At 45.8% G+C, this 26,571-nt stretch overlaps 2 protein-coding genes and 1 long non-coding RNA gene across 3 annotated transcripts; 1 reads left to right on the top strand and 2 right to left on the bottom strand.

The window, feature by feature from the left end:
- Positions 1 to 3,596: 3,596 nt before the first annotated feature.
- On the bottom strand, positions 3,597 to 4,568 carry MYADML2 (myeloid associated differentiation marker like 2). The gene has a single exon (XM_067547793.1). The coding sequence runs from the start codon at positions 4,500 to 4,502 to the stop codon at positions 3,597 to 3,599; it is 906 nt and encodes a 301-aa protein (XP_067403894.1). The 5' UTR covers positions 4,503 to 4,568.
- Positions 4,569 to 8,838: 4,270 nt separating this feature from the next.
- Positions 8,839 to 21,320, bottom strand: NOTUM (notum, palmitoleoyl-protein carboxylesterase). Its single transcript, XM_067547128.1, has 11 exons — positions 20,692 to 21,320; positions 19,576 to 19,628; positions 19,049 to 19,144; positions 15,680 to 15,740; positions 14,579 to 14,637; positions 12,913 to 13,015; positions 12,125 to 12,316; positions 11,295 to 11,395; positions 11,031 to 11,178; positions 10,071 to 10,118; positions 8,839 to 9,956 (listed from the first exon to the last, which is right to left on the bottom strand). The coding sequence occupies exons 1-11, from the start codon at positions 21,018 to 21,020 to the stop codon at positions 9,650 to 9,652; spliced, it is 1,497 nt and encodes a 498-aa protein (XP_067403229.1). The 5' UTR covers positions 21,021 to 21,320; the 3' UTR covers positions 8,839 to 9,649.
- Positions 21,321 to 21,764: 444 nt separating this feature from the next.
- On the top strand, positions 21,765 to 26,016 carry LOC137152504 (uncharacterized). The gene is made up of 3 exons (XR_010919537.1): positions 21,765 to 22,733; positions 23,441 to 23,565; positions 25,722 to 26,016. It is a non-coding gene; the product is annotated as an uncharacterized lncRNA (long non-coding RNA).
- The last annotated feature ends 555 nt before the right edge of the window (positions 26,017 to 26,571 follow it).

Below are 26,571 nucleotides of genomic sequence, written 5' to 3'. Positions count from 1 at the left end.
AGTCCTCATGGCAAAAAGGGAAACACCAAAAATGCAGCGAATCAGAAAGACTTAATTAGGGTGGGAGACTCCAATCAGGCCTTGCTGCACACAGCACTTAGCAGTGTCATCTTCAGCCACAAACAGCACCTGCTTGGTGGACAGCTGTCACTGGTGACCTGGTGACTCCCTGGTCTTCTGCCAGGCCTTTTATATCCACTGCAGATTCCTCAAAGACATGTTGTTTTAAACAGATAGTCCCTTTTTCATTTGCACTTTTTACAAAGCAAGTCAGTAATCCTGCACAGAGAGTTCCATCCCTTTCCCAGCATCTGGGCCAAATCCATCCAATAAATAACAACAACAAAAGAAAAATACTTTCAGTAAAACCCAGACTAGATGGGTGTGGACAACTTTTTTTATTTGGTGAGAGATAGAGTTAAAAATAATAAAATAATAGCAATTGAATATTTATTTGAGTAGTTTTGTCCCATGACTACATTTGTCCTCTTTTAATTAAATGAGATACATGCACTTTCACATTCAATGTTTCATTTATTAATGCAATTCATTAAAAGCCCCTAATTATCTGCTACATGGTTTTGGTCTCTTTCTACCACTACTGTCCTATTGAGCCGGCTGGCTCCACATAGCTGGACACCTTTCTGTAGAGCCACGCACTCTCTTCTAGAGCTTCTGTCCAAGCTGGGAATCTGTGCAGGAGGAAAATCTCCTGGAAGGCCTTTGTCTCTTGCTCCCTAGTGTGATGAAAATCCTCTTGGGAAAGGTCTTTCTTGCAGTTCCTTTTTTCACTGTGGGGGCAGCTCTCTGGTGTGGGCTCGATAAAGCTTGTTCCTGGGGGTTCCTAGCCAAAATAGTTGCTTCTAACTTGGAGAGAGAGAGCAGCAGAATCACCTAACATCTCCTGCTCCCACATAACTTTTCCTCAGCTGGCCAAACTACATGTTCTACATTGAAATACCATGAAATGCTTTCTTCCATTCTTTCATGTTGCACCTTCTTCTGAGAGAGAACAACTGGTATCTTTAGAGACCAGGCTGCAGAACATGGTGGTCAGAGGACTTGACTCTTACGGTATTTTGTACACCCACTCTGAGCCATGTCAGATAGTGCACACTTTATACATTAAAAAATAAACCAATAGCTGTGCTTTCTGGGAGGAAGTCTGTGTTCTATCTTCGAGTGATTGCTCATATGCATTCCAATATAGGTATGTGCGCGCCCCGTGCACAGATTCCCGGAACTTTTTTCCCTAGCAAGCCCCGCATAGCCAGCTCAGGCGCCCCCTGGAGTGCCGCGCTCATATCGCGGTATAAAGGGCGCTGCTGGCTCCACGGGTCCCCAGTTCCTTCTTTCCGCCTGTGACGGTTGCTGGAACTATCGCCTCTTGCTGCGTGCAAGTTGTTTGACTGTTTTTCAAAGTTGTTGTTCTAATAGTTGTTATAGAGTTATAGAGTTGTTATAGAGTTAGTTTGAGCAATCACTCAAAGATAGAAAACAAGGTTACTTACCAGTAACTGTTGTTCTTCGAGATGTGTTGCTCATATCCATTCCAAACCCACCCCCCGTCCCCACTGTCGGAGTTGGCAGAAAGAAGGGACTGGGGACCCGCGGAGCCAGCAGCACCCTTTATACCGCGATATGAGCGCGGCACTCCAGGGGGCGCCTGAGCTGGCCATGCGGGGCTTGCTAGGGAAAAAAGTTCCGGGAATCTGTGCACGGGGCGTGCACACACCTACATTGGAATGGATATGAGCAACACATCTCGAAGAACAACAGTTACTGGTAAGTAACCTTGTTTTTTGGGGGGAGGGGAAGGCATGTATGTGTGTGGGGTGTCTGGGAGAAGGGAAGGTGGGGTTTTGGGGGGTTAGAAGATGGGTGTCTGGTAGTGGTTTTTTGGTGGGAAAGGTGAAGTTGGGGAGGCTGTATCTGGGGAGAGGGGAAGGTGGGAATGTATGGTTCTCTGTGGGTGTAGGAGGTGTAAGTTTACCATGTGGCTTTATTTTAAATTAATTAAATAAAACACATTTACTTTTGACATGTCATTTGTATTTGTGGTTTCTAATCAGATCTCTTACCAGATTTCACACACACACATGCTGCACAAGTATCTGAATAAACAAACTGCTTTGATTTCTTGCTGGACTGGGAATTCGCTTGGCTGAAGAGCAGTTTCCATTGGAAGTAAACCTGTAATCCTGAGCCATACTCTAGGAGACCAGAGATGGTGTTTTCTGAAGGAGGATTAGAGAGCAGGGCCCCCACATGGGAGATGGGAAAGGGTACACTTTACTGGGGCCCAGAGGCCCTGGGTGGCCTGGCCCAGGCTTCAACCCCCCATTACCATGAGGAAAAAAATGTTCATGGCTCATGAAATTGTATGTATGGGATGAGGGATTGTGGTATGTGTGTGGGAGAGGGCCCGTGTTACAAGTTTGTACTGGGCCCAAAAAAATTATGCTTGGGCCCTGTTAGGGAGGTGTCTGAGCAAAGGACAGAGAGTTAGGGGATCCTGGGATCCAATCTGGTCTGAGGAAATTGCTGGATCCATTCACAATTTAAGCATCTTTTCCCCCCAGTGAAGCTGATTTCTAGGTAATCAACTCATCTGTAACCTACAGCAGTCCATTTCTGTCACCATTCTTTTTGCACAGAACACACCTTTACCTACCTGGAAGTGCATAAGTTCTTGGCATCAGTTCAAATATATAATGGCCTGTAAAGCAACTTTTACATGAGCATAGAGCTATCTCCAGATCCTGCTTGAGTGAACAGTGAGGAGCTTAAACTAGGGGTGGTTATTTTGGGGCCTTGGATTCCCCACCCACTCCAATTCTGGACAGTAGAGCTATGACTCAGCAACTTTCACTTCTGTAATGGCTCAGAGTATACTTAACAGGAATATCCCTAACATTTCCAACCAGGCACATGCACAAGCCTATGCTTATTCCACACTCTAATTGTGGGTGGGCAGGTGAGGAGGGGCTCATATCAGCATAATTGCTCAAATGTCCTTTTCTCTCAGACCCATTGTGGCTAGAATCTCCCACATTTACAAGCAATGGATTTCTCACCATAACTGAAATAACATGAAATGTCGGGGATTTTGAAGGATCTGTTCTAGAGCTGGTGCTGCCTCTGAACTCCTCAGTCTTCCCTGGATAGAGTCACTTGGTTATTGTTCAGTGTTGGTAGCAGTTCCCAGACCTCAATCATCCCAGCTTAATATTTGTCCTGATAATCCAGTGGCCTACAGAGCCGCTCTTGCAGCAGACATTCCTCTTTGGTGGAGATGCAAGGATACTATCCACAGTTTGCCATGCTCTTCCATACCCTGATACAGATGGGATGGAGCAAATGTTGGGGGGGTAAGAAAGATTTTCATCTTCTATCTTCTTTTCAGAATCATCTGCTACCCATCCATTACATATTGTTCGTTTACTGGTCCAGTCTTAATCTTGAAGTTTGGTTCGTGTTTCATTTATTGGTGTGTTCGGATCAGTTGCTACTTTCTGTGACTCCTGTCTCCAACTGAGTCCCAACTCTGTGTTGTTGCTTCAGACCTGATGGCTTTGCATGTGCAGCATTGGATCCTAAGGGTGTGAGACAAAGCGGATGCGTTGAGAGTATGCCAAGTCCACAATATAAAGCACCAGGTTCACATAAGTAAATATAGCAATCACCAGTTGACTGTCCCAGGGGCATTTGCCCTGGGAGCACTGGTAGGGGCGCCATGGGGACCCATATTTACTATCAAAGCAGAATACTGGCCAGATCACTGCTGCACTCACATACATGAGGATGGCCACAAATGTGTAAATGACCACGAAGCGCTCAAAGGGGCACTGCAGCATTGCTGTCCTTCCTGTGACATTGAAGGCCACTACCACCACGGTCACCACAAAGCAGAAGCTATAGACAGCCACACACCATTGGGTAGCCACGTAGTTGCTGTACTGACTGTCATTTACCAATGCCCCAAAGATGATGCAGGCCACGAAGGCCTGGACAATTTTCAGGAGGCCAGAGACTGTGGCCATGTAGTTGGTCACCTGTCCTGACTTAGCTCTGGTTAGAAACACCTCCACAGCATAAGCAATGAACAGGAGCCCTGCAAAGATGCTTGCTGCTATGCGGAAATCTCTCACCTTGCAGCTGATGGGGTAACAGTCAAACTTGGCAAAATAGAGTGGGTAGATCACAGCCGCTGTGATGGACATGAGCGTGGCCAGCATTGCAAATGCAGCTGTGAAATTTCCCCAGGAGATGCTCAGGCAGCTGTGGAAACGCGTGAACTCAGAGGTTATTATAAAGCCGGTGATAGCAAAACAGAAGCACCAGACGAACATGCAGAAGGTGCCATAGGTTGCATTGAATCCCCCCTGATGGGCCACCAGGCTGAACGTAGTACATCCAAATGCCACCTGCAGCAAACGGGCTACTCCCACCGGGGATGCCACTGCTGCTGTGTTCAGATACGACCCTCCTGAGTGCTCCATCACCTGATCAGACCAGGTAACAAGGCAGTTGGACACTCCAAAGCTTCCTTTCAGGTTAGCTTTTGGTTTCCTGAATCTCCATCTGGCACTGAGAAACTATGATGGATCAATGGCCTGAATCTGCTCTCTGTCTCTCTGCTAGCATCTTCACTGAATGTTGTGTATGGTGCTGAGAGTGCATTTCTGGCAGCCTCTCAGAGTAGCTTCATTTTCTGTAGTAAGATTATTGACTGGTTTTGTTCGCAGGCTGCAGGCATCAGAGAGCTGTGAAGATCAGCTAACTCTGCTATATCAGGCAGGATCTGTGAAGATTGTCTCTTATTCTGTCTTTTCACCGATTCTTCTCTCAGTCTCTAACGTGATCGCTTTCTCCCTGCTAGTTGACATTTTATTCCATTTTAGCTCTGCAGCTGTAACTCTCTGCTTTGGTTCTGCAGGAACACAGCAATATAAATAGGTGGCTATATTAATAGCCCTGGAATGGAATGAATTCTGGCCCCTGAAACTGTGATGAGCTGGTGTTAGTTACACACAAACTATGGACTCCATCAGGGGCTCCTGATTCACAGCCTGCATTTTCTCTACCGCCTGTTTTGTCATTTAAGCACTGACCTTCTGTCAGCATTCCCAGACCCTGCAGAGTCCTTTCAGGGAGGAGGCTCAGATTCCATCACACCACAGAAGCTGCAGTTTGGTGTAGCAGATGGCATGGACCCATGCAAATGGGTACATGGATCTGGTGACATCACAGAAGTTGTGGGAGGGAGAGGTGTGGACCCAATAGCACAAAAAAGTGATTAATTTTGCTTCATTTGATATTGGACAATAGTCTATGTAGATGTAGGCCAGGGTCCTGAGGAGCAGCTTTCAGGGGTAAGAAAAATTTTAATGTAAAATGTTTCCATTACCATTATGATCTGATTCTATTTTGTGTTTTGCTCCGGCTGCTCTCTGATCTCTGGACCATTGTATTCAGTGGCTCCTGCCACCACATACAGCTCTGTGACACCTAGAACAGGGTTCACTGATTACTGGGATGCTGAACCCAGTTTGCCCTCTTGACTTGGGTTCTCTCATCCATGGGACGAAAGTTTTCTAATCTCTAGAATTTCATGTCCAGTTCTTGTCTCACTGAAGTTTTCTCTGTGAGCTGGATGTAAGGGAGTGGAGGAATATGTATTTCATTTCCTTCCTTAAAGTGAAGCAGGGAGGTAGATAAAGATGCATTTGTAGACTTAGCCCAGAAAAGCAGAAAGGGTTAGCCCTACAGCAATATAAACATGCTGTTGAAACCTTCACTTCTGCATGTCCTGACTGTTTATGTTGTTACCTGTACGGCTTTATTACTGGATGAGCTGAGTGTTTTCAGACATAATGGCTAGCATAATATATTACTACCTGCATTGAGACACATCCCATAAACATACAGGTTGTGCGACACGGCAAAGTTAATGTTACTATTGGAATAGGCCCAAGGCAGCACAATCACTGACTAGTCCCGGTCATACCTAAGAACAGGTCAGTCTCTAAACTTATATTGAAAACCAATTTAAAGGGACTTGTTAACAAACAGTAATAATCATTAATACTCAGCATTTATATTATGCTTTGCAAACATGAACTCAATCATTTACTTGTTAAAATAAAAGGCTCAGAGCTATAGTGGCTATCTCACCTGTTCAACCGTTGGTAGATTTAATTCTCCAGAAAGAGGAGTCAGTCATAGAAGGCTCTGCCAGTAGAGGGCGATAGTATCACAATTCAGGAACAAGAGGATAGAGGCCCTGGAAATAAACACACTGCGAGATACTGGAGGATTTAGCTTGCTGCTTAAGCGTTTGGCTTGAAAGGTGTAGTTCACTGCCTTTGATGGAACCCTGGCCCTGCTCTGGATATATCTAAATCATCACTGAGAGAAATGACTGGTTTCTCTGCCTCACACAGATAAATCTAAACAGGTTTTGTTTTTTTCATTTAGATTCAGGATAACAGATTGCAGCAAATGGCAGCTATGGACTGTTCTGAAGTGGCAATCCCCAGCCTCTCCTGGGCCTCTGTCTCCTAAGATCTGGCAAATTACTTATTTTAAACTCTGCCGCACAGGGTAAAACAGTTCTGCTTTGCTAATAGGCCCTGAAGGAAGATGCAGAACCCCAGGCAAATGTTTGTGAACTGCAAGAAGAAATTTTGCAGGTAAAATAAATAGTATGTGAGGCACATACACCAGATTGTGTGTCAGATCACACTGTGCTATGTAGTACCTTTATAAGATGATGCACAGTAAAAACCAGATAGAAAACATTAGAAATCTAAAGAAAACCTAGCCAGCCACAGAGAAAACATTTTTTGTGTAGGCAACAGATTAAATGCTGCACACTGGAGTAGAAGCCCCTGCCTTCTTGGAATGCAGCTTAAATGACCATCAGATAAAGTTGTTTTGGGGCCTTTACTTTGGGCACTAAAGCAGTATAAGTAAATTATAATAATTAACTCTTCCTGTCCTTATGGGGCTCCTTATTCCTTTCTCTCCTACAGAGATTCCCCTGAGTCCTTTTTCTGGACTCCAGTCTTGTGTCCTATAATTCAGATTTTTTTTCTACCATTGATCATATTTTCTTAATTTGACTAGAGCAGTTTGTCATTCTTTTTGGCTGTCCATTTTCTCGTTTTTGTTCCTTTCAGCCTTTTAGACTCTGCTTTGTTTGATTAGACTCACAGCTGATAGGTCTCCAGGTTCCATCCATGGGGTGAAGCCCAAAACTGGAATCATGCCCCTTCCCAGTATCGGTTAGTCACTTGTCTCATATGCTGGTGCCAATGAGTGGTTACTCAAGTCTTGTATGGCATGAATCCAGAGAAAGCACACTGTTTCATCTCATCTTGTTTTCAAGAGTTCTTGATGTTAGTCATTGAATGGGGCTGCTATTGAAGCCAGTTCTATGAATTTATTCTAACTGCTTCCAGACATGCATGTTGTGTGTCATTGTTATTCTGCAAGGATCACATTTCTTAAATTATAAAGATTTGTCTCTCCCTGTGTGGAATTTTTCAAAACTGTTTTCAGATCACTTTTGTTATTTGTTACACTACATTTCCAATGACGTCTGTATTTCTAGCTGTCTCTGTGAGCTGGAGTTTAATGCAAGTAGAGTGGAGGTAGAGACTATTTTCAGCTCCTGGATTGTTCTCCTTTAGAAGATCAGTGTATCACAGGAGAGACAGCTAAGGGGCAGGAGAGGCAAAGGTGACTCTGAGCCACCTTTTCATTGCCCAGACTCTGGGCTGGGCTGGTTAGGGGCAAGTACAACCTCAACATCTGATCAAATTTATGGCAGCCGTACATAGTCTGCACTGAAGCCCAGAATCTCTGTAGCACTCAGCACTGTGAAGACTCCCTCCCCAGGACATTTCCCCTCCACACCATGCTATGGGATCAGGGCAGGGTGGCTTGAGGCTGCTCTTCTGCCAGAGGAATTGTTCCCCAGCCTGTTGTGATTTTTTAAATCCCTTCTGTGATACCAGAGCTGCATATAGGAGGCCAGAATTGGCCCTTAAGGTTATATATTTTCTCACTGTTTAAGTCAAAATGATAGACATGGCTGTTTTTTTAACAGAAGTAGGAGCAGACAGGCTGTTTTACTGCTGTACTTGGCACTGGTGTGACCGCTGCTAGAATGCTGAGTGCGGTTCTGGTGTCTACTGTTCAAGGAGGATGTCGGTAAATTGGACAGGGTTCAGAGCAGAGCCACAAGAATGATTAGAGGATTAAAAAACATGCCTTCTAGTGATAAGCGAATTCAAATTGCTGTCCTTGAGTCTAACAGAGAGAGAGAGTTAAGGGATGACTTGATTACAATTTATAAATACCTACGTGGGGAATAAATATTTAATAATGGGCTCTTAAATCTACAAGAGAAAGGTAAAACGTGATCCAGTGACTGGAAGTTAAAGCTAAAAAAATAAAAGGGAGATAAGGTGTAAAATGTTAACAGTGAGAGTAGTCCACTGTTGGCCTCTCCCTCACCGACAATTTTTCCAATCAAGAATGGATGTTTTTCCTAAAGATCTGCTCTAGGAATAATTTTGGGGACGTTCTATGGCCTGTGTTCTACGGGAGCTCAGACTTCATGATCAGAATGGTCCCTTCTGGTCTTAGAATCTAAAGATTTGTAAACACTTAACATTTGAAACTATTTACTTGAGTTTCAGCTCTGCACATGGTCTGGAATTATGACCCTGTATTAATCACTGCCATGTGATAGTGGATTCCATAGCTAGACTATGCTTTACATCCTTTCCATTCTAGAAATAACAACAAAAACTACAAGGGAACATTAGAATCTAATAATAATTATAATAATGCCAGTACTACCCTCTCCCAAACACACACGATAAGAAGGAAACTCCCATCGCAAGGAGCAGTATTTACAACTTTACAAAGATATCTGAGCAGTTCTCCTGTCAGCCCTTATAAATAGCATTTACATATTAAAATAAATATGCCCACATTGCCAGAGTAACAGGAAGTTTTTTCATTATTTAAAAAAAATATGTTACAAAAATTCATTAATTTTATATTTCTTGCTTAATTTTTTAAAAAATAAGTAGTAAAAAAGTCATTTTTATAAAATAATACAAAAGTAAATTGAGTATAAGAGTGTCTGTTACTAGCACATGTCCTTGGTTTGTACATCATGAGATGCTAACCCCTAGGAAGTCATGTAATCATTCCTTCACTTCTAATTGGACAAAAAAAATCCAGTGCTTTTTTCACCATATCTTGTAAGTCTATGATGTGAAACATTCTTGGCAAGGGTAAGAGTCCTTTTAGCTCTCAGGAAGGTTCTCAATGCTGGTGTTTATGGCTTTGCTGCTCCCTGCTTCAGGCCACCTTGTGTAGCACAGAAAGAGGTTCTGAATGGCCAGGACTGGGCCCTGGAGTTTAGAGGTAATGAGTTTCAGACAAATAGTGTAAGCCAGAATCTGTTCTTTTTCTTTTCTTGACACACAGTAAGTGTGCACATGTATGCGTGTGAGTGTGCATGTGTTTGAATGTGCATAGTTGCATGAGACTGGAGAAGGCTAAAGAGTTTGGGAGAGGAGCCTAGAGGCTCCTGGTCATTCTGCCCCTTCATGGAGAACCCTTTCTAGCTACCACTGCTCAGCATCCCCAGAAGTTTACTGGGCTCCAGGCCCTGTTGTTGTGCCATCTTCTGAACATCAAAACCCATGTGCATGAGGAACTGGATCACATTCATCTCCTGCCCAGTGAACTGGTCCCGGATGGTAGGGCATGAAGGGTTACAGTGGGGCCAGGGACAGCTGTCAATCAGATGGATTGGGCAACCCTTCAAAGGGGCTTTCCCATTTTTATTGCTCTCATGGAGGCTGCGGTCCCAGCAGTGCAGAGCACGCGGTAACGAAGTTCCTTTCACCTGGATGTCTGTCCACTGACTGCAAAATCAAGCCATACGGACTGTATCAGTGAGGTCAGAGTATCAGTAGTACCATATTTCTTCTCTTGCTAACTCATGACATTTCATAGACTCTGCAAAGAGAAACACTTACTTGCGTGTAATGATCTCATGAGACAAACAGGCTGGAGCGAAGCTAGCACTGAAGGGAAAGAAGCATAGATCAGGTACAGTGAGAAGCCAAAAAGATGACTCTCCTCACACATAATTTTGCCCCCAGTCCTGGTACTGGCTAGAAGTTCTGCTGTCCTTGGCTTGGATACCACAGTGAAGGGCATGATATAAGAACCTGAATAGACTAGAATAGGGTGGAAGTTTCAGAAAGTGGTACGTTTCTATATCTTATTGGTTGGGTGCATTTATAGGGGCTCATAGGTGCTACAGTGACTCCCATGAACAGCTGATCTATCATGAAGCTTCTAAGACATACTACAGCAGTGGTTCTCAACCAGGGTACATTTACACTTGGGGTTACACAGAGGCCTTTCAGGGGGTACATCAACTCATCTAGATATTTGCCTAGTTTTACAACAGGCTACATAAAAAGCACTAGGAAAGTCAGTACAAACTAAAATTTCATAAATGACTTGTTTATACTGCTCTACATGTAAGTGCAATATTTATTTTCCAATTTATTTTATAATTATATGGTAAAAATAAGAAAAAGCAATTTTTCAATAATATTGCTCTGTTGACACTTTTGTATTTTTGTGTCTGATTTTGTAAGCAAGTAGTTTTTAAGTGAGGTGAAACTTGGGGTACTTAAGACAAATCAGACTGCTGAAAAGGTACAGTAGTCTGGAAAGGTTGAGAGCCACTGTACTAGAGGTTTCATTTAATCCTTTCACCAGTTGCCTAGATATTCTGTGATCAGTGTCTCTTAAAACATCCCTACTGAACTCTCTTTCTGCCTCATTTTTTCCAGATATGTACAGATACCAAGTAAATGACACTGATATCAAGAGAGCAACTATGACCCTCCCACAAACCAGCTTATGCAGGACTTCCTTTAGGGGGAAAAAAACACCCCAGCTTTTTGTATTGCAATACTCACGCCACATCCTTCAGGGTATTTCTTAGCTCCCGGCCCAGATTCTGGATGTAAAGCCATTGCCCCTCCTGGACAGGCTGTCCAGTTAGGTGCACATTGTCTACAGTGAGCTGGGCTTCATCAAAGAGCCACTGCACCACAAAGACCGGACCTACAGGGAAAAAGAATTGGAGAGAGAATCTTCATCAAGTTAGCAGCAATAATGAAGGAACCACCTAGGATCCATTTCAGACTCTCAGGCAGGTAGGCCATTCTTCTTGCACTTACATCGAAGAGTGGGATAAATTTTATATCCAAAAAAGCAATTCCATTCCTCCCCTTCTTTAAACTGCAGTTTGCAGCGTTCAGGAACAATGCCATTCCAATATCTGAAAGACATAGCAATGGTGGGGTTAGTGCCATGAAGCTATCCCATCAGCCCTCCTCCCCTCACCATGCAGTCTCATTCTGCTTGGAATATCTCCTGTTCACTAGAACACTGGGGCAGTTGCTGTTTGCAGTTGAAGAATCCTCTGTGCACAAATGAAGTAGTGGGCACACAAAACTCTGCACAGAAGAACAGAGCAAACCTTTCTTGATTCAGCCGGAAGGCAAGCAGGTGTGAAAAGTACTGTTTAATCAAACATGACTTGTAAGTGAGTAGGAGAGCTGGGAATTCATTAGACAATGATCCTCTCTGTTCTGAAGGTGGACTGGCTGCCCTGATAGGACTTTTCTCTCACTTGCTTTGATGATCCTAAGGTATGGCACCTTCCCCTAGATCACAACCAGATACTGCAGTGATGGAAGCGTCAGAGAGATGGCAACTTGAACTTACTAACAGCAACATTCTTTCCTGTGTCTGTCAAGTCACATCAATGCATTGTGTTATTCAGTACAGTGTCTGCAAAGTCAAACGGTCTCATAATTATCCCTTTGAAATGATGGTTCTTTTCTTTAGAAGTAGAAGTTCATCAGCAAAGGGTGTGGTATGCAATAGGTATCTTATAAATACCAAAAGGATGCAAGGAAGACAGAAAGAGTGTCAGAGTCCTGCCTCAGGGTTTCTCCCCATCCATAGCTCTTGGGAAAGGGTAGTTTAGAATACTTTATTGTACCTGATTCCTCTCCTAATGGCTTCTGTTGGGGCACAGGTTATGGTATCAATACAGTCAGTTCTGCGGTACTGTTTATTATCCAGGAACCAGCCAGAGTCTGCCAGCCCTCGGACCTGAATCCCTTGATAACCCAGCTCTTCCAGCTGCTCTGCTACTCGATCCACATTCAGAAGCACCCCTGTTCCCCCAGCACTGCAATGACAAGATCAATAATTCATCACAGGAAGACTGTTAGCTATGATACATGTTGCTTTCAGTTTCAATGCACTGAGCCTTTTGACCAGTCAGTAAGGGGATAATCTAGTCACTGGCCAGCAAGTTATTTCCTCATGTCATAAATCCTCAGATCCCGAAGCAATGCTAAATAGTTCAGCAATGAAAGGCCATCCATTTTATTTTCTTCTTTCTGGCATAGTTTTCTGTTGTTAGCTAGAGCTTTGTCATCTCAAAATGGAGACATCCTGAAATTTGGAGACAAAGCTCCCCATCTGTTTCTATTATTGTCTAATTTTCTTTCCCCATAAACTCCTCTGAACCAAAAGTTGAGATTCTCCCATATTATTTCTACATCATTCCCTATTGTAACTCTTATAGGAAGAGGCTGAGATTGGAGTATTTGTGAGAACTTTTCCCTACCAGTGCTTCTGCCTCACTCCTTGTAGTACCACATGCAGGCAGCGTCTAGGAACTAATCACCCATGAGCTATTGTAAAGAGAGTGCTCCACTGCAGATGCTCTTTCATATTCCTTATCTCCTCATTGTAGGGCAATCTTATGCAGATACTTACCTGCTTCCTGCCAGCAGCAGCACCTTTGCATTACTAAGGCCTTTTCCTAGCAGCTCCTTTACTACCTCTTGTATTATGAGGGCTCCCATGAAGGCATATTCATCTGGAAAAGAGAGAGTTCACCATCAGTAGGGCTGTGATGTGTAGACTAAAACTTTGTTGAGGATGTTTCCCTCACATGTACCCACCCCACAGTGCTCAGGACCCTGAAGGCAGAGAAACTGTTTGCAATGAACAAATTCTATCATGTGAAGCCTTTATACAATTATATTTACAAATTATAAACTTGGAGAATGTTAGTCCACATGAAACTAAGAGTGAACCAGGCAGCAGCTGAGGGCCTTCCCTAGCACAGGCTTTCCCCGGCTTGGTCCAGACTTGCTGCATCTCCTATTGTTCTAGGCCTGAAATCAAGCTGATATACTTTGGAATTCTGTAGGATATCTGTTATAAACTACATATAAAAGGTATTACATCCTCTCTGCCACTGAAATGCACCTGCCTCTGGGGCGAGATACAGCAGATGCTTAACTTGCACAGCAACACTGAACAACAGGATAGGAGGTGAAAAAGAATATTACTTCCAATTGAAACTACAAGGATAATTTAGAAACGGAGAATATTTCATTATCTAACTTGGATTTGGCCATGACACCAGAGATAATACCCTTCTGGCAAAAACTGTCCTGTGCACCCACAAATGGTCAGAATCTCAATTTCACATGTCAGTGGAAAGACAACACATTCAGCAGCACAGTGGCTGATAGTAGGGTATTGGTTCAAGTACTGATTCAGAGGGAAGTATGGATCCTGCTGAATCACCAGTATCACTTCATGCAGCATCTTAGGCCTGATGCTCCTCTTAGTTACATCAGACTGTGTCAGGAATAACTCCACTGAAGTCAATGGAGATTCAGCTACATAAGTGAGGGAATAAGCCCCACTGGGTTTTCTGTAGAGGTCTCACATCAAAGTATTAATCCTGGTTATCTTTTAAGACTTGATGAACTCAGCATATCCTGAGGTGGCATGATTCATCTGCAGGATGTTAAAGATCTTTAATTTTACTTGTGTAAGGAAATCTCTGTCTGTACGTGTCAAGGAGATATCACAATGTTGCACTGTTGTCACAGTGACATTGCGTTGATCCAAAACAAATATCAGGCACTAGCATCACATTATGATGCACAGGTTTTTGTCCAACAGGCCAAACTGTAAGCAGCTCCTGCCCAACAAAGGGTGGGCTGAATGTCCATTTGAAACAAGAATGAGGCAGAACTCATTACACTTTGTCACTCACGTCAGCAAAATGAGAAGACACATATTACAAGCCATAGTGCCCCAGCCACTCCATTTAATTTGCAGTGTATACAGGGGTGGGGGAGTTTTATCTAAAAGGAAAGGCTACTTCAGGACCTGCAGGTGCAGCTTGCAGGATTAGATGTATCTCTGAGTGACATCCTTGCATGCAGGGGCTCTGAACCATGTCCATGCAGGATGTGATGAGGGGATAGGGATATTTTATCCGGAGGTTACTTGTTATTCTTTCTGCTCCTTAGCAGGAAAAAAAAACTTGTCTCTCATTCACATATTTTCAGAGAAATCAGGCCATATCCTCCAATGTGTGATCATTGTCTGGCAGTAACAGCCCATCGGCAGCACTCACTTTTCTCAGATTTGGAAGAGGCACCACTCCAAACATCACTTGAGCAATAGGGAATGAAACTGCAAGAGATGAGAAGTTTATGAGCACTGATATTCACTTGACATACAGAAGGGTGAGGCTGCAGTAAAGGAACTGGAAAGAAATCCTGCAGAGAAGGGAAGGGACCAGTTTTTTGTCCAATTAGATACTTATATCACCCCTTTGAACACTCAAAGGCAGGATTAACTCAAGTGGCAGTAAATTACAGTTGCATTTTTGTTTCTTTCTGGATGTTAATCATGTTACTGAAATCTATTTATTGATCTGATTATGAGGCATCATGCTCTTGTGGACAGAGAACAAGTCTAAATTCTAATCCTGGCTCTTCCACTGACTTGTGCGGTGTTGGGCAAGTCACTGCCTTTCTTTGTGCTTCAGCTTCCTGCTATGTAAAATAGGGAGAATTCACCTACCCTATGTAATTGTTAAGTATTGTTATTAAATGTCTCTGCAGGGATGGAACTATCTTCCCATCTCTTAACTTTTTGTCCCCAGTTGCTGGGATAGAAATCCTCACTCATCTCTGCTTCTCTTCCCTTCTTGCAGCACTGCAGTCCAGAGGCACATGCAAGCTATCCTCCCCATCCTATGTCTCCCCTTTGAACAGAAGTAGCCATCAATCCCAAGATCACTTGGAACTGTCAGGCACATCACCAGCCACAGGCCCTGATGTGGTATTTCCCAATGTATTCCTTTGGGGGGGATATCCTCTGGGATCTCCTCGGTTTTTCTTGAGGCTTATCATTAGACCAACCCATCCCTTCATCTGGACAGGACACAGGTCACTTTGGACCTTGTCAACACCACTCCTGGAAAAGCTGAAGTGGGAGACAGAGAGAACAATGTAGGGTTTTCCCTTTTGCCAAAGATTAATTATGTTGCCTGCCTTTGTAGCACCCCCTGCTCTTGCTGTCCTAGGAAGCAGTAGACTGTGTTTGCATGGTCCACTCCCCATTCTTACTCCATGTCTGAAGTATAATCTCCTTCCCTTTTCCCCTCACAATGCCTCTTTTTACATTATTTTTGGAATATAAACTTGTTCCCCTCTGTGCCCCTCCTTACACCATGTTTGCGTTCCACCAGTGTGGATTTTCTTCTGGCTGTGATGACAGGATCCCAGTTCCTGCAGGTGGATGAAAAGAAATAAGAAATATATAAACTCTGTTCTCAGATTTTAAAGCAATAGGAAAGAGGGGAATACAGAAAGAGAATATACACTGTGAAAGACATTGGTGAAGTAGGAGGAAAAGAGAGAAACATGTCTGTGCCTGCATCTGGGTGGATGTGATTTTCAGCCTTTGATTCGTGTCAGAGGTGAACCCCAGCACTTCAAGAAGCCTTATTACCTCTCGTGATGAAATATATATATATAAAGTTACATTCTCTCCCAAACCACTATATTCTGGAAGCTGAATTCTAATACTAGCAGCTAGAGGATTTGTGTGAATGAAAAAAAAAAAAAAAAAAAAAAAAAAAAAAAAAAAAAAGAGACCTACATGGACAGTCAGCCTTTGGTATAAACAGTCCAAGGGAAGGTAGAGGCCCCACAGTTCTGTGCCAACTCAGTAACTCTGTGGCCCACAGACATGTGGGATCCATGGTGTTACCTCCACCTTCTTAGCAGTATTAAAAGAAAAGAAAAATTAATTAAATGCTTCCCTAATCTTACATTTTCACAAATGCAACCGCAGTACATGCCAAAGAAATGTTATGCAGTAATGAATAGGAAGGAAGATGGGGCCTCCACAATGCCATATGGGAGGGCAGGTAAGGCCCAGAAACTCTCAACCTGATTTCACATCTGCAGCAGTTTGGGGCCTCCAAATCATAGGGCCAGGCCTATCTGAGATAGATAAACAGATCCAAGTGAATTGCATAAGAGTACATGTGTGTCTTTGCAAATACATTCACTGGTGTATGTGTGCCCCTGTGTGAAAGCCTCTCCCCAGATTACGGTGAATTAATTTCTTCTGGAAGTTTGACAGGCCAAGACTTTTATAAGAGATAAAGTACCCATTATGATGATTGCCCCTTTAAGAACAAGATATGAAACAATGAAATTCTGAGGGTCCAATGAAGTTGGTCAGAGAAGTAGGACACACACAGCCACTATGTGGTCCCATTACATCACTATGAGCTATTCTAGTGATGTAATGGGATCTTAATGGCCCTGATGGGAATTCCTCCAATGCAAGAGCAGTATAGAATCATAAGACTGGAAGGGACCTCGAGAGGTCATCTAGTCCAGTCCCCTGCACTTACAGCAGGACTAAGTATTATCTAGACCAGTGTTTCCCAACCAGTGTACCACAGCACACTGGTGTGCTGTTAGGCCTCAGCAGGTGTGCCATGGAAGTTTTTGAAGAACTACTTGAAGAGTTCTGGATTGGCTCATGAATATTCATGAGTGCCATATTGATTTGGAGGCTATATGGTGGTGTGCCTCACAATAATTAAAGATATCAAGGTGTGCCACGACCATCCCGGACAGGTGTTTGTCTAGCCTGTTTCTCAGCTCTAGATCTGATGTGGGCAGTCCTTTATCATCCTCCTGTGCAGCCCCCAAAGAAGAACCAGGCCAGGGAGAGAGCTGGGGTTGGCTGGACAGGGAGTGGCGAGAGTGCAAAGTACTCCAGTTATTTTCATCTACAGAGCAGCCCATTGTCAGCTCTGCAAAGCCACCATAAAGCCCTCTAGGCTTACTTTAACTTATGCTGGGAATTAAGACACCCCTTAGAGAAGCTCAGAATTAGGAAACTGAAAAAGTGAAATATATAGCTCATCTCTGGCTCCCTGTCTCCTGTACTGCACCTTCTGTGCTATGCCTCCTGAAAGGTGCACCACTGAATCTGGCCCACAATCAGGGAGCAGAAGTATGAAGCTCAGCAGCCAGAAACAGGAAAGAGGAAAAGGAAGGAGTCACAGACCAATAAAGAAACAGAGTCCTAAAGTCAGAAGATTTAAAGGAATAGTGCCACCAAAATTAGGAGGAGAGAATATTAAAGGGCCAGAGAAGAAAACTGAAATGTATAGGTGGAAAAAAGATCCCTAGAGAGTTATAATGGGAGAGAAGAGAATGTTAAATATTATTCTGCACTTGGACAAATGCCTTTCTTTCAAGGAAAGCATTTAAAGGCAAACTGCAGTAATTGATTCCAGTATAACAGGGAGCTAAGCACAAGAACTCAGAACTTCCAGTATGATCTACTTTGCACTGCCCAGCAGCACAAAGTAGATGGATTCTGGCTGAAAACAGCTAGAAGAAAATTCCTCTTTTCGAGGGAAATTCCAGCTGACATAAAGCCACCTAATGCTGTGCCTGCACCAGGTTTAGGCAGCATTTTGGGAGATAGAGGACACCACTCTCTCTTATGCCAGTGTCATATGTTAAAGCAGCACATCAGCTGTTCTAATACTGGAGCAGAATCCGGGAACCAGTTATGGCCCAGCCCCTCTCCTGCACGGAGTTTCGACACAGAAAAGTTGAGCCTTGATTCACTAAATAAGTGTATGTACCATTAAATGTAAATTTTCACAACTGGTTCTGAAGCTGGCTCTGAGTGCCTCATCCATTATGGGCAGAATTGATGACTAAGGCTCAGATCTTATCATCATGTTGAAAGGGTCCTAGAGGGAGGAAATCTGTGAGCATCTCCTTGCAGAGATCCCACTCATCTCTTCCCTTTGGGGGTGAGGACAGTGTTTTCCCCTAAGCTTGTCAGATCCCAGAAAACCACACTGATCCCTAAGGATCTGCAGGAAGTCAGGGCCATCCACATAATGGCACTGTCTGCCTCCACTGACTAGCTCTTCGGCACATTAGAGCCATGTTACTATGATCCTCTCCCTGCCACAGCTCCCTCTGGGACCTCAAAGAGAGGGGTAGGGGAGAGACCTCCCCCAGACAATTATATTTTTGATTGATTTCCACTGGGTAGGAGGAGGGGGATGATGTGTACTCTCCCCCCCCCAACCCACCTACCCAGTGTAGATGTTGGACTTCATTTTGAAAGACTCTTGTCTTCCATGTGGTCTTGTAGGGCATTATATAAATTATTATCTCCATCTGGAATGTATGTGCAGTACTGGTCACCCTATCTCTAAAATGATAATGTAGAATTAGAGGGGGATCAAAGAAGGATGACATCCATGCAAGCGTCCATGCATACATGTGTATTTTCATGTTTCTGCAAGTGAGTGCATGTGCATATGCACGTTAATGGAAGTATGTGTGCATGTACAGACAAATGCATGTAACTATTACACTGTGTTAATATCTGAACAGGAACAATTATACTGTATGCTGCCAGGAACTCTGCTATGCTACAAAATCTGTGAATCCCCCCTTTTCTTTTCTTCCCGTTATTATGTGCAGAGGGTAGATGTGATGCATAATGGTGTTTCCACCCCCTGCAGAGAAAGAAGACTTACCAGTTTTGGTAATGGGCCACTCCTTGGAGCTCATCAGCCTCCTCATTGTATCATAGCGAGTATCACAGTTTTCTCTGTTAAAGCAATACCATCCCCCTGGGTCATGAGGGGAAAAAAAAAAGTCACTTCCTTGTCATTTTGTTCAGGGAAGAATGGCAAAAGAGCACATAGAGCGATATGAACATGTACAATAGAACATAGCATTCCCAGACTGAGATGAATTGTGCAAGCAGTGCATAAACAAAATGGTAGAAAGAAATAGCTGGATTAAGCAGCTTTGATTAGGGTCAGGTGGGTAATTAGGATGCCAAGAAATCCACTAAGTTGTCAGGCAGCAGGGGCATATGAAAAAGTGACTGGGTGGAAAAGAGAGAGACACTGGTTATGCAGAAAGCAGCCAGCATGGACATTCTGCACAGCCTTTGAAGAAAGCAGCTGGATAGCTCTTCCCCACCCCGCCTCTTCTTCATTTACAAAAAAGGCTAAAAAGCTTGGCCTGTACTTAAATAAAAAAATAACCGGTTCACCTTCCAGGAATAGCAGCCATCTTCTACTGCCTTTTGATTCTCTGAGGTAGTAGCTAAAGAAAAACAAACAGAAAGCAGCATTAAATTAATTAGGCAGACTAACTTGCTTGACCACAAGCTTTTTGATACACCAACTCATTATAATATCAAGAGGGTTACATAAAATACTTGGTTAAAGAACAAGAGAAAGAAACAGGAAGGCTGTCAGAAGAGCTCCAAACAGTCTGATCAGAGGGCCTTCCCAAGATCCTGAGCCAGGCAGATTGTCTTTTATCTCTCTCCAAAATAAATGCATTAAACAAATTCCTAGAATTCCTAAGAATTTCCAGGCAGGAAAGAGTTATTCCACCTGTTGCTTGCTGTGCTCTTCGTAATGGCCACGAGGTGGAAGCAGAGTTTGAGTGCTAGACAGAAATGTTCTAATACTTTATTTAAATAAACATTAAGGAGGAATAGAAGAGAGACAGCAATAATTATAACACTTGGCACTTCTCTGACTTCTTCCATTAGAGGATCTCAAGGCACTTTAAGAGGTGGTAAGCATTATTATCCACACACACACACACACACACACACGAGTGGCTCCCTGAATTAACTAACTCATGATAGTGAGGATCAGTGACAACACACGAGGAACGAGGATTAAGTAACACTAACCCTCCCTTCTCCACCGCGCAGCCTTCAGGGTGGGAAGCAAGCACAGAGGCCACTGGCCCTGCGAAGGATGTGAATGAAGCAGGATGGGACGGGAGAAAGGGAGTAAAAGAAAGGGCCCGGGAGTTGAGAAGCAGAGGCCTGTGGGGTGAGTCGCTCCCCAAGAACTCGGGGGATGGTTCTCCGGCATCCTTTTTAGGCCGCAGGAGCCCGGACAGCAGAATAATGCGGGCGGAACGGTGGAGCCAATTGTGGGGAGGGAGGTGAAAGGGTCCCTGTAGTGCGGGAGAGCGGAGGGGCCAGGGACTCGGAACTAAGGCTGGACGGGATGGCTGAAGAGTGTCTCGGGGAAGGGTTGCACTGGGGGCTGGCCAGGAGCAGGGCAGGGGAGGGTCGAAATTAGGAGCTGGTTGTGTCCTGGGTAAGTAAGGGTGGTGCGGGAAGAGCCCCAGTCCCACTCACCCGGCCGGGCTGCCGTCGTTGCAGGTGACCGAGCTGTTGAGCAGGAGATGGAGCCGCAACTCGTGGTGCAGGTTCTGGGCCGAGCAGGGGTAGAGTGACTGCGCCAGGCTCTTGATCTGAGCCATGAAACTGTCCATGTTGCCTTCCACGGCGGTGAAGTCCAGCGGGAAGCTCTCCACTGTCTGCCCGGTCGCCTCGCTCCGCTCCCGGTCTGCCGCCGCAGTCGCCGGCTGCTGCCCTCGCCGCCTCCACGTCTTCCTGCTCTCACCACCGGGGCCCCAGTGCAGCAGTCCTAGCAGCACCAGCACTTGCACCGTCCCTCTGCCCATCGCGACCCGCAGCCACCTGCGGGGGAAGGAGCAGAGGAGCTGGGCGCAGGGACGGGCTCTGCTGCCTCCTGCTCCGCTCGGCTGCAGACTGGCGGGGGCTCCGGGTCCCAGAGGAACTAGTCCCTGGGGGCGGGCAGTGCTTCGCGGGCTCTGTCCCCCCCGTGCTGGGCCGGAGCTGGGGTCTCTGGCCTGTGCCTGCTCCTGCTCCTGCCGTGCCGAGGGCAGCGCAGGCTCTGGCCGCTCCGCTCAGTCCCGCTCCAATGAGCGGCGAGGGCAGCGCTTGGGCGTAGTTAGCGGGGGCCGGCGGCTGGTGCCCGCCCGGGCTCTTCGGGGGCGCTCGGCTTTTCTTGGCGCACGGACTCGCCTTCTCCTCCCAAACCACACGCATGACAGAGGGGCACGGGGAGCCGGCCGGGGGCGCCGCCAGCCCGGGCGCCGCGTGGGGCAGCAGCCGGCCAGCCCCCGCCCTGCCCTCCGCCCCTTGGGACCCAGGCGGAGTGGGAGGGGGGCTTTCCTGCTTCCTTGCCAGGAGAGATTCCGGCCTTCGCTCCGCCGGCTCCCGCCCCTCCTCCCGTCCAGTCCGGCCGCCGAGGAGATGCGCAGCGGGGCTAGCAGCGGCTGGGCTCCCGGAGCGCGCGGCGCTGCCCGGCCCGGCCCGGCCCGGCCATTCCCACCGCCAAGGGGCGCTGGACTCCAGGGCGGGCCGAGCCGGGCGGGCGGGCGGGCCGGCCTTTGAAGTGCCCTGCTCCCCTCCCACTGGCCCGGCCTCCCGCTCTTTGCTCAGGGAGAAAGTGCATCGCCGCGCCCCGCCCCGGCTCGCTGCACTGGGCTGCGGACTCGCATCGCGGCCTGGAGCATTTCCACTTGCTGCTTCTCAGATAGCTGCTGCGTCTCCCCCGGCCCCCTGCTCTGCCCCGTCCTGGGGCGCTCCTTCCTCAGGGGCTCGGTTCTGCTCCCCCTTTCCCGGGGCTCTTCGGCCCTGCGTGCTCTGACTGAGCCTCCTACTCCTGCAAGCTGGCATGGCTCGAATGAGTGGCCCCTGAGCGGGACCGACTCTCATTCAAGAGCCGCAGGATCCGGCTTGGGATGTTTGATTTGAGTTTGAAACAAAGGCCTCAATGTGAAGGGCTGCAGGGAGTCTAGGCGACTTTCCGCCCCCGGGCCCCATTGCTCCTCTCTTCCCACCAGCTCCCAAGAGCCCACGGCCTCCCCTGACTCCCCTGGCCTGGAGGAAGCTCAAACTACCCTGCCAACTTCAAGCTCTGGGGTAGGGGTCGGCTGCTGGGGCTGCAGGACTCAGGTTCCAGGGTGGAGGCCAGGCCCAGACCTGGCTCTGGCTCTGGCACTAGAGCTGAGCATCCAGAGTGCTGCATGGAGTGGGATGGCTTAAGGATCAAAACCCGGTGCCTGGAGTTTCTCTCATTTGGGATGAAGTCATGGAGACTGCTCTGCTGGGCTGAGGAGAAGTTAATGTGCTTGGTGAAGGTTGAGATGGAACCTGGGACAGTGCTCCTGGCTTTCAAGCGAGGAAGGAAAGAAACACTCTTTGGTTAGCTTCTGGTCTGTCCCGCCTGTGTCCTCACTAGAAGCTGTTATACTTGTCAGGATTTAGATGTGTAGAGGAGTAGTTGGTGATTTTGGAGTTTCAAAGGAAAGGTTGCCCAGGGTCGTCTCGGAGAGATGGAAACCCCCACCACCACCCCGCTAAGGATGGTCAGTACATGTTTAATTATTGGGTAGGGTGGTTCCTTTGTCTACTTCATGGAAGTTATCCCAATGGCTCCCCCAGAATTTTTTCACCTGGTACAAACAACTGAATCTCATGTCTGCCCTCCCAGGCTCCTCCCTGCCCCTCTCATGGCTGGCTCCTCTGAGTGGACACTAACTGCAGCTCCCCCTACTTGTAGCACAAGTCTTGATGCAGTCTGTGAGTGTGTGTCCTGCAAGCAGAGAGCAGGGGGCTCCTGGAAGTGGGGCAAAGTCAGGCAGGGTCCCGGGTGGGAGGAAGCCCTATTACAGGAGCTGGCCCTGTGGCAGCAGCAAGGAGCAGAGCTGGCCACCGACTGCGCACTCAGGTTTGGCCCCATGCCCCCATGATGGGAGTCATGGGGCCAAAATTGAGTGAGTGGCATTGCAGCTTGGCATATGAAGGTTGTAGCATCACTCAAGTTTGGCCCTGAGGCCCTTGCATGATGTGGGGGAGGACCTGCAGATCCAAACCTGAGTGGATCCTGAGTGGATCCAAACCTGAGTGGCAGTGGGGTGGCCAGTGCTGCTCCTTTTTGCTGCTGCTGTGGGGCCAGAACCTACACTAGTGTTCTGCTCTGGGGGCATAACGTGCATAATGTCTAGGGCTGCGAGCAGCACTGAGTTATCCCTGTGTTTTGGTGCCTACTTACTTGATCCTCTCTCTCCCACAGTATTAGAACCCGACTCCAGCTGTGATATCAGTCAGAAGTCTCTGGGTTCTGTCACTTCCCAGCTCACTCACAAGTATAGGGGCTAGCACAAGGCAGACCAAAGTTGTCTGTGGAAAAGAGTCAGTGTAAGTGGTCATCTTTCATATTTTCACTTTTAAAGTTTTTGGGACCTGCACTTTGAGCAGATGTTTTCAGAGAACTATCCACAATGACTCCAACATCTCTTTCTTGAGTGGCAACAACTAATCTAGACTCCATCATTTTATATGTGTAATTGGGATTGTTTTCCAATGTGTATTGCTTTGCATTTATCAACATTGAATTTTGTCTGCCGATTTGTGTCCCCACTGATTGCTTGGCAGGCTTCCTGCTTCTTAGGTATTATAAAACATTGTTGCAGTTAGTTTTTTGTGTCCTGCTAATTGCTCTTAAATCTTTTTTTGCCCTACCTAACTATACATTTACACTTGACTTGTGAGAGTTTATGCTCCTTTCTATTTCCTGCAGTAGGATTTGACTTCCCGTTTTTAAAGATGTCTTTTTTTGTCTCTGTTTCGCCATGGTGACATTTTTTGGTGACATTGTTAGGTCCCTTTATTTTTTCTGTGGGGTATGCTTGTAATTTGAGCCTCTATTATGATGGTTTTTAAAAGTTTCCATGCAGCTTGCAAGCATTTCACTCTTGTGACTATTCCTTTTAATTTCTGCTTAACTAGCTGCATCATTTCTTGTGCAGTTCCCCTTTCTGAAGTTAAATGCTACTGTGGTGCATCTTTGATTATTTCCCCACTATAAGGTTGTTAAATTTAATTGCATTATGGTTTCTATTACTGAGCAGTTCAGCTATGTTCATCTCTTGGACCAGATCCTGTGTGCCATTTAGGACTAAATTAAGAATTGCTTCTTCCCTTATGGGTTCCAGGACTAGGTGCTCAAACAAGCAGTTATTAATGGTGTCTAGAAATGTTATCTCTGCATCCTGTCCTGAGGTGACATGTTCTCAGTCAATATGGGGATTGTTGAAATCCCCCATTGTGAAATGCTTGTGAGATTAGAGAGTATATTAAAACAAAAATCCAGTAACAATCACCATCATCATCCTGGCCAAATAATCAGTAGTATATTCCTAATGCTATACTCTTTTTAATCAAGCATGGAACTTCTAGCCATAGAGATTCTATGGTACTGTTTTAATTTAAGATTTTTACTATGTTTGACTTTGTTTCTTTCATGTATAGTGACACTCCCTCACCAGCACAACCAACTCTGTCCTTCCTATATATTTTGTACCCTGGTATTAGTGTCCCATTGATTATCATCAATCCTCTAAATTTCTGATATATGCCTGTTATCAATATGCTCACTTAATACCAGGCACTTGAGTTCACCCATCTTGGTATTTCAGCTTCTTGCATTTCTATACAAGCTCTTATAAAATTTGTCAATATTTAATTGTCTACCTTCATGTGATGTAATTAAAGGGGACTTTTTTTTTTTTTTAATTTATTTGAGTGTTTTTTCTTTTCCTTACCTGTACTTTATCAACTTCTGTCCTCTCCTCTTTACTAGGATATACAGTATCCCCTCCAATAAATCCTTCCCTAAGAGATGTGTCTATCCAAACCCTGTGTTCCTCTTCTTCACCTGTTGGCTTTCCTTCAGCCAATGCCATAGTGATGGGGGGCTAGAGGGGTCCATGTCCCTGGGTGCTGGCCTGGGGAGGGGTGCTGGCCAGGCCCTCTGAGGAGGAGCTGCCCCGCCCTCTGTCACAGGCAGCCAGGGCATCTTCACCGCTCCTCCGCCCCTGCACTGGGCGCAAGGAGAGAGGAGCAGGGACCAGAGCCCGTCACCGCTTCCCCCCACCGCCACTAGGCAGCCCCCTCCCGCCTCCACAGCAGGGGAAGAGTGGGAAACGGACCCGCAGACGCTCCGCTCTACCCCCCCCGGGATGCTGCTGATGCTGCCGCCAATGGGGGAGAGCAGGACATGGCCCCACAGACACCCCCTCCCCTGCGAGGTGCTGCTGCTGACGGGGGCTCCAATGAAAGTATAGCCCCCCGGTGCTGGAGACCCATGGTACGCCACTGCCTCCAGACCTTAGTTTAAAAACTCCCCTGAGTGTACACTCAACTCTGAATGTCCTGGGTTTGTAGTGCTTGGTTTTGGGATAACTGTAATGATTTTTACCCTTAAATTACTCTCATTCTAACTCCATCCTAAAATAGATTTTTTATTATCTGGGAATATTTTATTAACGTTTGTTTGCTTTTTGCTTTTTTAGATTGTGGTAGTGCCAATGGCATGTTCAGCATTCTCCAACTACTGAAAGAGACAGAATCTGCTCTAAAGAGCTATTGAACTGATGAGACAAAAACATATGCAGGGAGAGTGAAAGTGATACAGTATACAACCAAAGGGATCATAGGCACATGGCTTATATTCACAAGTTTTGTTTGTGGACTTCTTTTTAATTAAGCACACTAAATTCCCCTCCCTCCAAATTTCAACCTCATGCTCCCCCAACAATCCTCAGCTTCAACTCCAGTGTCTTTACCACCCTTCCTGTCAGCATTTAGGAAGCCGCAAAGACTTTTTGTAATTTTTGGGATTGGTGGAAAGGCGGATGCTATTTCCATTTAGTGCTCATCTAAAATGAGTAGATTCTTCCCTGGGACATGTTCTATATTAGTGTGTGTGCGCCAGTATCTAAGGGGGGTTCTTCGAGTGATGTCCCTGTGGGTGGTCCACTTTAGGTGTCGTCCTGCGTTCTCGATCGGAGATCTTCACCGCAGTACTTGTCCAGGTTGTGCATGTGCAGCTCCTGTCTTGTGGCGCTGTTGGCACATCTTATAGTTCCTTCTCAGTCGTCCATGGTCCGAGACGGAGCAATAGTAGCAGTTAACATTTTACTTGTCTCTGGTAGTTTACACTTAGTTTTAGTCAGCTACTTACCTTCTTTACAAATTAAAAAAAAAAAATTAACTTTTTCTCCTGATAAAGGAGCACATAGGCATAAGACATGCCAGACTCTCCAGGATTTAAAAGATGCACCTCTTGTAGAGATGCTATGCCAGTGTCGGATGGGCACTCATCTGTGTACGGTGATTGGGTGAAACTCATGTGCCGCAAAA

This window comes from Emydura macquarii, unplaced genomic scaffold, assembly GCF_026122565.2.
Source record: "Emydura macquarii macquarii isolate MOO-44397 ecotype Brisbane River unplaced genomic scaffold, CSIRO-AGI_Emac_v2 contig_1230, whole genome shotgun sequence".
Lineage (NCBI taxonomy): Eukaryota > Metazoa > Chordata > Testudines > Chelidae > Emydura > Emydura macquarii.
This window is presented reverse-complemented; position numbering and strand designations above follow the sequence as displayed.